At 40.0% G+C, this 13095-nt stretch overlaps 1 protein-coding gene across 2 annotated transcripts in view; it reads right to left on the reverse strand.

Annotated features, from left to right (window-relative positions):
* LOC112623776 (dystonin) overlaps nt 1-13095 on the reverse strand; it is a 485036-nt gene that overhangs the window by 385083 nt on the left and 86858 nt on the right. Inside the window, exons 1-2 of one of the 2 annotated variants that reach the window (XM_025384439.1) lie at nt 2305-2458; nt 1915-2122 (exon numbers count right to left, since the gene is read on the reverse strand). In XM_025384439.1, the coding sequence (XP_025240224.1) occupies nt 1915-2122; nt 2305-2307 (211 nt within the window). In that variant the 5' untranslated portion in view covers nt 2308-2458. Of the gene's footprint in view, nt 1-1914; nt 2123-2304; nt 2459-13095 lie in introns of those variants that run through there. The other variant, XM_025384438.1, reaches the window with a different exon arrangement.

The following is a 13095-nucleotide window of genomic DNA, read 5'->3' on the forward strand; positions in this document are numbered from 1 at the left end:
TGGCCCCTGCATCAATGACTCCACAGTCTACTAACAGCATCAGCACCTTCATGTACACTGCATCCCATTAGAACATCGAGTTCTTCAATGTCTTCCCCACCTGCAGTGTACACTGATGGTTACATTTCTCATAACTTCCTGCCCAGTAGAGTTTTTCCCAATTTATATAATCTCATTGCCCCTAACAAATACCTGCCCTGTCCTTCTGTCATAACTCCCTCCTTCATTACTGAAAGCAAAATATCCATCTCTGCCACTACTACCAAAACTCTCAGCCCAGAAGCACCTTCTGCCTTCCAAAAAATACATAGAACAGGCATCCCATTTTGATGCCCTAAGTGGGCCATCAGCCCCCAGTAACTTCTCATTCACACCCTTCTTTCATCTATCTTCCCTTTCTGCTGAGTCAAACATCTGGTATGGGCAGTGTCATCTGTATAGGCATTCGTCTTGCTGGAGCCTCAGACCTGCGGAAAAGTTCTCAACAGGGCAAGGAGGCAGGCCTCAGTGACTAAACATTTTCTGGTCTGCCTTGACTCTCCAAGGCTACCCCTGCTCACTCTCACAGCTTCCATCCTCCCTCCACCTCCCCTTTCTCACTCGATCCCTTGCTCTTCAAAGGCCTGGGTGAGACCAGCCAGCATCTCACAGCGGAAACCAGAAGAAGCTCAAGGCTGTTGCCCCAGAAACCCTGACTAAAGAATGGCTGGCTAGGCACTGTTTGTTTTTCCCGTAATTAGAAAATCCCATTGGGAGGACAAAAAGGGGGTTCTCAGCTGCCTTGATGGCTGGAATCTGGGCTGGTCCCCGCCAGCCCCCTTGGAGGAAAAGAAAGTACCAACTTTGCAATATAGTATAGGAGGCAAAAAAAAAAAAAAAAAAAAAAAACTGTGGAAAGGGACCTCCAGAGTTAAGAGTGGTAGAGAGGGAAGGAAAGGAAGCCTGAACCACTGGATGTAGAAACAAACCTAAAGAACACCTGGCCTTCTGCCTTTGCAAGAAAGTCCCCAAGGACACACTCCATCCTTCCCTGTTACCATTTCCAAGACGGAAAAAAAAAAAAAATATATATATATATATATATATATATATATATATATAGAGAGAGAGAGAGAGAGAGAGAGAGAGAGAGAGAGGGAAGAAAGGAACAACCACCCCTGGAAGCACCTCTCATGCACAGGACACATACACACAAACCACACGAGGGTTCGAAGGTTGATTTCCACAGTGTTCTCAGCTTTCAGCTGGGTAAAACAAGCCATCACTTCTGGTTCAGCTTTTAGGGCCAATGCAAGGCAACACCCGGTAACACAGAACAGAAACACTGGCACGTCTCATGTATTAATTAATCAGGAAGGCGCGATGGCCAAACCCTCAAAAGCACTAAGGACAGAAAGCTGCTATGGATATGATGATGCAGACAGAGATGCTACATTTAAAGAAAAACAACATCCAAGTTGCTGGAATATGCTTTGCAATCCTGGGTACCGAAAACCGTGAATCTTCTTGAGTTAAATCTGCGTAGCTCAGTGCCCCTGGGCAAAAATGAAAATAAAGGCTGCTCACTTCCAGCTTCCCGCAAATATACTAGCAATCACTGCAGCTAATACTTTCAGAATGTTACGGTAACTAATGCAGTAAATAGGAAAGTTTAGTGCAATATTTCCTTGCATTTCAAAGGAATCGATTCATCCAACCAGAAGGCAGGGCCAAACAGCTTAGTCACCAGCAGGCAGGGCAAATGGCTCTATCAGTAAAACAAGGCATAAAGTAAACATGGTCATCATCCTCCCCCACCTTGAGCACAGATTCCTGCCCAGTGCATCAGCTCCCGCTATGGCCCCCCAGGAAGCAGATGGGTGAATTTCCGCAACTCTCTTCCCCCACTCCATCCCCTTCCCCAGATGCTCTTACCTGCTATCCGAAGCACTGCCCTCTCGGCAGGGTCCAGCACTGAGCCCCCTTGAATCTTTCTTTTCGACCTCTCATGTTTAGGCAAATTCCAGGGTAAGGTGTCTCCCGGAGCTGGGGATGCGGAGCCAGATTTCTGGCTGAAATCATCCTCATCGGAAAAATCCGCAGAGGAAGACATAGAGCAGCGATAGGACGCGTTCCCGGAACTCTACAGAGAATGACACAGAAAAAGCATTAACAGCAAAATACTCACATATGCTCATCGATTTAAACATCCCCACCATCACCACCGCCGCCCTCCCTGCCCCCAAACTGGGTCTGGCATATCCTGCACCATCCTCAGAGCTGAGGGAATATACAGAAACCAAAAAAATGAAACCCGGGGCTCACCATCTTTTCTTGGCCAAGTCTCCAATCGTAAAAACAATACACAGGCAGTTCCAATACATGAAGATTTGCACAGAAGAAGTGTGTGGCCTGTGGTCCGGCCACCAGCTCACAAATGACTGGCCCAACAATGAAGCCAGAATCAACAGCCTTCCTGTTACAAATCTATAGTATTTGGCTCCCCCACCAGGACAGTAGAAACATTTTCCATTGCTAGCCTGCTGGTTAATTCATTAATGCAACTAACTCGAAGTTTCGAAAACAAAGCACAAATGCAGGATGTTGAGTCCCAACTCCTTTCCGCTTCAAGTCACCTCACCACTGGAGACTCTGTTCCGACCGATTTTAAGCCCCTGTCCTCTTTATTTAATTTCTTCATGAGACTGAAGCAGGTTCCCAGAAAAGAGCAAGGAGGGAGGAAGGGCTGATTCTGAGAAGAGCCTTTTCTTAAGACTGGGAGAACACAAAAGACTGTTTTCAGAAGCCTATGGCAGCGCCAATAAACAAACATCTGAACTCGGTTTAGAGTTCTTGAGGTAATTTAAACTTCCAGCAAAGTAACAGCTGCCAATAATGTAAATGAGAATGATGCAGCTCAGTGACAGGAAACAGAGCTCTTCTCAGCTCCTGGTCATTACACTGTGAAATGAGAAGCATGATGCTTTTACCAAAGCACTTGGCCTGAAGGTTAGTCCTCCCTTCATCTAGCTGGAGCAAATCTGCAGGGTCATGTCTTGCATAAAAGTGTTATATCTTCCATAGAGGGAAAAGGCACAAGGTGTTATTCCTTCCTTCTTTGTTGGGTTGTGTTTGTGATTATTTAGAGAGCCACTGGCTTACTAATGAAACAAGGATGTTGACTATCTCTGCTGCAAAATTATAAACATAACAACACATCAAAAGGAAGTCTTGACTTTCCTACTGAGAATTCTACTTCACTGAGACTCATGGTAAAGATGCAAAACTGGTATAACTCGAATTCCTGAGATGTAACTTGCAGCCATGGATTCCCAAGAAGCAAGTTACAGGCAGAAATCAGTGAGGCATGCTCCAATTTGAGCAAAAACACTGGGCTTCCCACAAAAGCAGTGGCAACTGCAGCACAAACAGGCTATGTGAGCCACATCCCAAAACACTCACCCAAGGCACGTGAAATAAACTCTAATTGCATCAGGACTACTAACCTTATCTCAATCTGTTTAGGCATGTGGCTATGCATGGTCAACACCATTATTTCATTTTATTTTTCTTTTTTGTGGGCACATAGGAGGTGTAAACCCCATTCTTTTAGAAGTTCATGTAATATTCCCACAAAGTGAGGTATGTAAGATGTAGCTCTCTATTCTTTCCCCCCAAAAAAGCTGTCTTCCATTTTACTTTACATAAAATTTCACCATCTTGACTAATTTATTTATTTAGAGTCTGTATATTTTTCTAATGACAATAAGGTATTAGGCAAACTTGAGGCAAAAAGTAAATAAAATTGATTTTCTGTATTGTAGCTACAATCCATAGGGAGTTGTGAGTGGCATTAGGTCAGTCACAGCATGCTATTATCAACCCAATTTATTTTCCATGCTTTTCTGAAAATCCATCTTGAGCTTTCTGAGATTTTGTTTTTGGCTGGCTCTGTATAAAAGGGTGACATTCTTAAAGACTTTTAAGAGGGTATTGGGTTTCTTTGGCCGCTTTCTATCTTCCTAAAAATGGCTTCCTATCTGTCCTTACTTAAAGTCATCCTTTATCTGTGAGATTATATTTCTTGTTACCTGTACTATTTTAGTGAGTATAGTAATTTGATTATTTATCTTTACAGACAGATTTGGAGAATAACTGTTAAAGAACTGCTCCTTTCCAAAACCCACTGGTTATTGATTTTTGTAGAGTAAATTTTTTTAATGGCCTGAGTCTCAGCTGATTGAACAACGAAATGTGATTTATGCCATGACATAAACACCATTAATCACTCATAGCCAGATGGGAACAGTTACCACCCCTGGACCCATGGGTGTTGACTGGTGCAGCCTCTAATCTGGTAGTGTCATTGGTAAACAGATAAGAGAGAAAAAGAGGAAAAGACAATCAACAACACTTCTTTCAGCACTATATCATAGGAAAATATGGACCACACACACACACACACAAACTGAGGGAAATCATACATATTTATATGTGGTAAAGTCTCTCCCAGGCTACATGATCCAAGTGTTTTAACAATTAAAGTACTGGATTTTTTCCCACAAAAATTTTCATGAATACTTTTTAAAAATATAAGGTAAACTGAGGCCAGGCACGGTGGCTCAAGCCTGTAATCCCAGCACTTTGGGAGGCCGAGACGGGCGGATCACAAGGTCAGGAGATCGAGACCATCCTGGCTAATCCGGTGAAACCCCGTCTCTACTAAAAAATACAAAAAAACTAGCCGGGCGAGGTGGCGGGCACCTGTAGTCCCAGCTACTTGGGAGGCTGAGGCAGGAGAATGGCGTGAACCCGGGAGGCGGAGCTTGCAGTGAGCTGAGATCCGGCCACTGCACTCCAGCCTGGGCGACAGAGTGAGACTCCGTCTCAAAAAAAAAAAAAAAAAAAAAAAAAAAAAAAAAAATAAGGTAAACTATACAAAAGTAGGCCCATTTGAACCCTGAAAATTGGGAACAGATTTAAATGGAGCTGCTTTAAAGTGGATTGATCCTAAAGAAAACCTATTATATTCTTTATTGATTTGAAATGATTTGCCAAATCATGTTACTATCTTGGGGGCTAGAGAAGAGTGTGGAACTACAGTTCCCTTTTGTTTTAAGAAAAGCAAATATGTTCTCTCACCCAAAGGCCAGAGTCTAACCTTTGATGTGGGGCTTGGAAAGGTAGGACAAAGGAAGAGGGCTCCTGTAATCAACAAAAGCCCCAGGTTCCTATCTACTATTCCACTACTGTTGCCTAACATTTGATTCCTATTAAAATACAAATATGGTAGCTATGTCCATCAATAGGAGACTGCTTAAATATAGTTATATGGATACCATAGTCTACTCTATAGCAATTAAACAAAAATGTTATTGTTCTATATTTAGTAAAGAAGAAACAATTCATCAAGAATGATTTCTTAAAATATGTGCCTGTGCATATACATGTAATAGTTACCCATATGTAAGTAGCAATTATTTTTGGGTGATGACTAAGATTCTGAATGAATTTAATTTTATTCCTTATAATATTTTAATCCAATACAAGTACATAAAAAGATTACCAAAAGTAAAAAGATTTTATGTCAAGGGCTAGAGAAAATATGGACAACTCTATGAAGAAGTAACTAAGTCAGTGTTTTTAACATTTCTGGGCTCATGGGCACCCCTGAAAAGTTAATGAAATCTATGAAAACCTCTTTCCAGAACAAAGTACAAGAGTAAATACATGCAAAACTTTGCATATCATTTTATGGGATTCACTGACCCACTGACCCCAGGTTAAGACCCCAATTCACACCATCATTTGTCATCCCCATTTGGCATGTATGCTGAAAATAAGAGATACATGAAAGAGCTGTGGAGTAGGGGGCAGAGTAATTTGGGTAGTGAAGATAAAGCTGGCCTAGGTCATAATACTTTTTAACAGTTGGCCTTTTTCATAAATGACCATGAGCTACTTCTGGACTGATACTGAATCTCTGCAACCAAAAAAGCACTAGATGGTTACAAGCCAAAAACCCTGTACATTAAATCCTCACTTAAAACCATCAATAGTTTTTGGAAACTGCTGCTTTAAGTCAAAGGACATATAATAAAACCAATTTTACATAGACTAATTAATATAAATGAGAGTTAAGTTCCTACAGCAAATAATATTTCTGGTCATAAAAATATCACGAAACTTCTAAGAGAAGACCAAAACACTTCTAATATTAAACACTGAAATAAATGTGAGTTATACATACATTTACAGAAGATTAATACAAAATAAGATAATTATTTACCCAATTTTTGGTAAATCAGTAAATGACGGCAGTCATCGGGGTGGGGGGTTAAATCAAGGAATAAATGTTTGCAAAATGAAAAATATAAGGAGTACCTCCTACCGCCATGCAGTTCAAAGCCAATCACAAATATGGCAGACCCACTGAGCACTTTCATACCACATCGTTTATTGTCATGCATTTGTAAGATTATTGTAGACCCTACAAATTTTTATTTTACAATAATTTGCATTTATTCATGCGTTCCTTTTCCAACCTGCTTATTACAGTTCAGGATCAAGGGTGGCCAGAACCCATCCCAGCAGCTCAAGGCACAAGGCAGGAACCACACCTGGACAGGACACCATCCCATGGCAGGGTGCAATCATAATCTATGCCCACAGTCACTCAGAATGGGACCAATTAACCTCATGTGCACATCCTTGGAATGTGGGAGCAAACTGCAGCATCCAGAGAAAACCCACGCTGGCATGGGGAGAAAGTGTAAACTCCACTGACAGCGGCCCCAGCCAGGAATTGATTTTTTTTTTCTCTCATCAACATTATAACAAAAAGACATTGAACAAAACACTATTCAAGGACCTGCTATATTGTGTCTTCTACAACTTAGTTATTAAAGCAGTTTTAACAATTGAATTACATCACCAAAAGCTTTAAAATGACTTTCCTGATAGCCAATTCATTCACATGGTATAAAAACAACCCAAATCTCCTAAAGCCAGGATAATTACATAATAACATTTTCAGAAGGGGAACTGAACAATACCTTCTTTAACTGAAACCCCAGTGGGGGATCTGAGATAAGTACAATGGAACTGCCTAAATTGGATGCTGCCCAGCCTTAGCACCCTGATCTGTAGGAAAGTGCCAGGAAATTGTCTTGGCAATAGGCATTCTCTACAGGCAATGGAGAAAGAAGTGCAGAGATAAGAGTTTGCAAAGTAGCCAAAAGTTTAAATCCCAGAGGCTGAAAAGTAAACTTTCACAAACCCACATATTTATAACTTAAGCACATTTCTGTATGTGTATTTCAAAATATTCACCAGAAAAAAACCCAAAAATAGAAAGCACACAAGGAAACAGAAAAATCCTGATTGTGAAGCATTCTACAAGACAACTGTCCTAGATCCGTCAAAAAGGTCAATGACACAAAACATACACACCCAAAAAGGAAGAATTGTTCTAGATCTAAAAGGACAAAAGAGACACAACTAATTCATGAACCTTGGTTGGATTCTGGGTTGACTCTTTTTTAAAAGCTAAAAAGACATTTTGGGGACAACTGGGGAAATCTGAACATGGAACATGGATTGTTTATTAGACAATGTTAGGAAATTATTGTTAGTTTTCTAAGGTGCAATAATACTATTGTGGTTATGTAGAAAAGTGTCCTTATCCATAGGAGATGCAGGCTGAGGAAACCCAAGATATCTGCACTTATTTTTATTGTTTCAATAAAAACAAGGAAAAGTATTAAATGTGATAATAGGCTAACAATAAGTATTCACTGGCCTACTCTTTCAACTTTTCTATAAATCTGAATCTTTTCAAAATGAAGAATTGAGGGGGAAATAGCAAGGTTTTTTTTTGTTTTTGTTTTTTGTTTTTTGTTTTTTGTTTTTTAAGAGACAAGGTCTTGATCCATTGCCCAGGCTGGAGTGCAAAAAGACATGATCATAGCTCACTGCAGCCTTGAACTCCTGGGCTCAAGAGATCCTCCCACCTCAACCTCTCGGGTAGCTGGGTCTACAGGCACATAATACCACACCAGGCTGATTTTATTTTTTAATATTTTTATAGAGATGGGGTTTCCCTATGTTGACCAGGCTGCTCTCAAACTCCTGGCCTCAAGCAATCTTTCTGCCTTGGCCTCTCAAAGTACTGGGATAAGAAGCATGAGCCACTGCACACAGCAAGGTCTTTTGCGCTGTGTTTAAGTGTTGCTTAGTCTATTCCTGTGCTCACAAAATCAACATATACAGGTTGCAAGGACAAAGTGATAGTTTTGATCTAAGAAATTTCTCGTAACATTTCTTCATAAACACTTAGAGAAGCACTAGAAGCAGTGGCCTGTGTCAAGAAGTCACCAAAGAAAGATGATCTGCTTGCCTTAGTCCTAAGCATAATTCTAGACAGAAAAATATAAAAGAAATTCCTCTGCTATTCATTTATTAATAATGTAAAATACAGTGAACACAAGATAGGTTCAGTATCACATAATTTTGATATATGAACAAAAACAGAAAATTTTTTCTCCAAAATTAGGAAAATTAAAGACACAATTTTCTTTAAAATTCCCTTAGGTAGGTAGGTACAAATACTAACTTCCTCAATGTTGTATCAAAATATATGTTATGGCCCAAAACTATCATTATATGACTAGTTTTTTACTTAGAAATAAGTTAGAAAGCAAGAGCACATTATCTGATTTTAGAAGTCCCAAGGAAAATAAGCTCTACCACAAATAAATAGATGTAGGAGAAAACAGTTAAGGAAAATGCGCTTAACTCCTTGAAGAAAAAATGAGATATGGTAAATTTGGGGCAACTTGTGCTTGCTTTAGTTAATAATTTTCAAAACTTGTTGAACAATTAAGGTATGAAATCTTTTACCAAATAAATAGCTCTCAGTTAAGTCTTACCTGGAAACCACCTTTAAGTTGTAAGTGGGGGAGAGGGGGTCTAGTAGTGAGGCCATTAGCTGGCTCTCACTCTCTTCTATTAGGGGAGATATGCAGGAACCCTTAACTCCAAGAGGCAGAAGAGCCTGGGTGGAGGTGAGAGGAAGGGGGATCAGAGGGAGAGGAAGCAGGTTGCTGCTAAGTTCTGACTCAAGGGAAGCAGTGTCAGGCAGAGTTAAGGAAGTCAAAGGTTGCTTTCTAGGTAGAGAAGCCCAGTTCATCAGCCTATGAAAGAACACTGGAATTTAGAACACAAATTCTTTCTAGGGTATAATGATTGTACACTGGTTAGTGTTACTTAGTACTGTATTTCTAAGGACACCAAGCTTGCTGATGGGACAGAGGAAGGTTGATTTCATAACTTGACTATCATGAATAATGCTGCAATGTCTATGGGAGTGCAGATATCTCTTCAACATATTAATTTCAGTTCCCAATAGGTATATCACTTTGAATCCTAGACAATCAAGGCTCAGCACTAAGACATTCTGCAAGACTTCTTCCTTTCTTTCAGTTTAGTATATTCTATCCAGATGCCTTATTTATTGGGTGATTATAATTTAAGCATTTTCACTAACTATCTTATTTAACACTCACTGAAATCCAATAAAGAAATGCACAGTTAGGGATATTAAGTAACTTGTCCACAGTCATTGTCAGTACAAGGTGCAGCCAGGATTTCCATATAGGTCCTTTTGACACAAAAGCCTGTGCTCTTGACCACATGTGGTCCTTGGCACTAGGGGAACATATACTCACAGCCCTAAAGATTACCATATATTTGAGGATCCCAAAAAGACTAGACCTGTTCTGGGTTCAGTACTAGGGCCAAAGCATGGAAATGACAGGTATCAGTTCACATCAAAGAAAAACCATTCAAAATGCACAACTATAGTACTCCCAGACTGCTTTGTGTATAGTAAGCACTCTCCTATTCCAGGGGACCAAGCCTTCGCTTACTCTGTGGTCTCTTTCCACTCAAAGATTCTTTGGTCCTATGTGTTCCCACACCTCCATAAATCTCCCCAAACAGATTACATATAAAATAAAAACTATGCAAAGTATCAAAATACAAAATTTTTCTAAAAATGTAAAAAAACTTTCAAAAAATTTCAGACATCTTTTTTTTTGCAAGTCCACCTAATCCCAATCATATGAAAATTATAGAAATAGAGACATCAGAACTAGTTTACATTTGAGTATCTACAAATAGTCTTTCTAACCAAAGGAAGAACATTTTAAATAACTTGCCTAAAAGAAAAGCAAACATATCTCCAAAAATAGCCCCACAAAACAAATGCATTAGGAAGATAAACTCAAATATTGAAAACATACATTTAACTAGAAAATACTTAATCTTATAGTTTAAATGGATGTTTATGTCAGTTAATTAAAAACATGTCTTAAGTACTCATAGGCTTCTTTCTTAGAAGGGCCTGAAATCTAACTGGGAGAGCAGAAGTGACAAAATAGCCAATTTATAATTAAATATCAGTTATCTTATTATCACTTGTTAGGCTTAAAAATATGTATTTTGGTGGAATAGTATAAATACATACATAAAAATATGGTTCACAGTATAAAGTTGATGAGGAGAGAGAGGCTAAATCAAGTCGAGCCTCCGCAGTCCCTTCAGAAGCCAGGTTGGAGATACAGTTCCCCAGCTCCCTCACTTCACTCTTCCAAGAGTATCCTATCCAAAACTGTTCACTGCTGATACAGCCATCATTGCAGATGCACTATGGCTGGCCTACTCATTTTTAAAAACAAATTAACAGCAAACACGTAAAAATTGGGAATTTTCACATGAAAATTCAGATGTGGAATACTGGCCCTAGTGGTTTTCCCTTTAAAGAAAGGACACGTAAAAGACCTGTGCTTTCCAGTCTGACACCGTCCTCGCATGTATGATACCTGACCCCTGGAGACATATGACTTTGGAGCCCCTAGCATGAAGTAAGTGATGGATGACATTGCTGTATTCAGAAAGTAAAGGAAAAGATAGAGGAGGAGAGGTAGGGATCGTGATAATTGATAGAATGGGGATGAAATTTTTAAAAATATGAAAACTGGAGAAGAGGGGATAAAACAAAACAAACAAAAAGCTTTCAAAATATTTCAGTTAAATGGACAACAAACAAAAATAGATAATTCCATGTTTCTACTGACATCCAAGTGTTCACTTCATTCTGCTGTATCCCCAAACACCCTGGTTAACATTTCCAGTGCCCAGGAAATGGAAGAAAGCTGTATGACTCATGTAAATGCTGGCTCACAATCCCCACGAATCTAGCTGGACCCACCCACCCATCACTACTGCTGACGACTCCCTGCTGGTTTTTGCTCCCATACCTACCCTTGGTCAACATGTAGGAAGCATTAGTAAATTTTAGCTCTTATGTGATGTTGTCTATTCACACTTGTTTGATCCAAGGGTAGATGATTAAGCCAACATAATTGTCACTTCAGGAAATATAGAAACTAGAAGTTATTGCAACTGGGTCACCTTAGTAACAGCTCTCAGGATACAAAGTCCATGAGTTCCATATCTATCCCTCCCAAGCTTGGTTGTTAAACCTCCTTTGAGATGTCCCTGTATCTTTCCAATACATAACTTTTTGTAATTCAGAAGGTTTTTTTCTTTTAAATTCATTGTCTCCGTTACTGGAGACAACAAAAACTTAGACAACCATGTTAGTGTAAATAAAAAAGCAATTATAGATATTCAGTTCTTCCCTATTGACACACAAGCAAAATTATGTCTTTATACCTTCTTTATGCTTCCATTTTCATTACCTGTCTTCATTAATGAGACTTCAGAAAGTTGCTTTTGATAATAGCTTTTACACACTTACTCTTTCACTTCAAACAGTAGGTACTTAAGTGAAAGAATTACTTTTTCATTAAAAATAAAAACTTTTATTATTGTACAGAAACAAGGTCTATGAAACTTTAAGTGCCTGGCACTCCCACTTCCCTCTTTTGAGGAAAGCAGGGCTGTTCCATGTACATTAAATGCAAACAATTCGGTTGCTACCTTAAGCCACACCCAACTGGAACCAGGGATCAGTGCCTGATCCCTCTGAGCTGGTTTGGTGGAAAATTCTGCTCAGGTGCAATGATTCATATTGCACAGTGGCAAACCAATCCAACCACAGCCTCCTCTCGAGAATAAATGCTAAGTTCATTCCAAACGTCCTTAACTAATATTGGGATTTCCCCTGACATCTGTTGCACATCCTCATCTTAGAACACCTGAGATCCATCTGGAACAACTGTGTGGCTCAAAGCCCCCATATCTGCACTAAAGCCCACAGTAGATTTCATTTTATCTCTCTTTCCTGAGGTGATCTGGACCTGTCCCTTCCTTGCTTTACCCCTAGAGGAAGCTATATGGCAGGACAGGAAGCAGAAATAGCCTGCAAGAATACCTTTTTCACAAGCCTAAATCTTTTGAGATGCACATAACCTGGAGGCACAAATGTTCCCTCCCATTCCCTGACACCTTGGCATGCATCTTACAGGACCCAAGAACCTTAACACAATTCCGAGGTGAAGGAAATGGGGAGTACCAGGCCCGGCCTCATGGAGACCTGGGAGTCAGAACCTGAGGTGAGTTGAAAAAAAGACAAAGGAACACCTCTTACCCCAGAGTGTATAGACTGAGATTAAACCTCACCGTGTGGGTAGCAACTGTTTCTTATGTACTTCAGAATCCCAGGTCTTAGGAGGGGGCCCCTGATGAATGTCTGTTGGGTGAATTTATTGGCTTGGCAGCTTGGCTTCAGCAGCTTGGTCAAATGTGAGTAGAAATTCAGAAAGAAAGCTCTGCCACAACAAAGGCTAAAAAGGCCCCAAGGGTATGTCCGTCTGTGTCTCGCACACACACATACACAGAGCCCACTAACAGGATGAGCATGGCAGCTACTTCCTTCCTCCAGCATCATTTCTCATTTTAAGGCTGCCTTGAATTATTCTAGATCCAGGGAAGAAGACAATATATTTCCCTGCTTGCTTATTGACACCTTATTCCAAATCAGGTAAGAAAAGAAGATAGTGTTTGAGGGGGGAAGATGTTAGGACCTTCGAGTTATCCAATCAGTCTCCCAGAATGAGAAGTGAGAAAAGCACAAGGTGCTTTGAGAGC

Source organism: Theropithecus gelada, chromosome 4 (assembly GCF_003255815.1).
Source record: "Theropithecus gelada isolate Dixy chromosome 4, Tgel_1.0, whole genome shotgun sequence".
NCBI classification, from domain to species: Eukaryota; Metazoa; Chordata; class Mammalia; order Primates; family Cercopithecidae; genus Theropithecus; species Theropithecus gelada.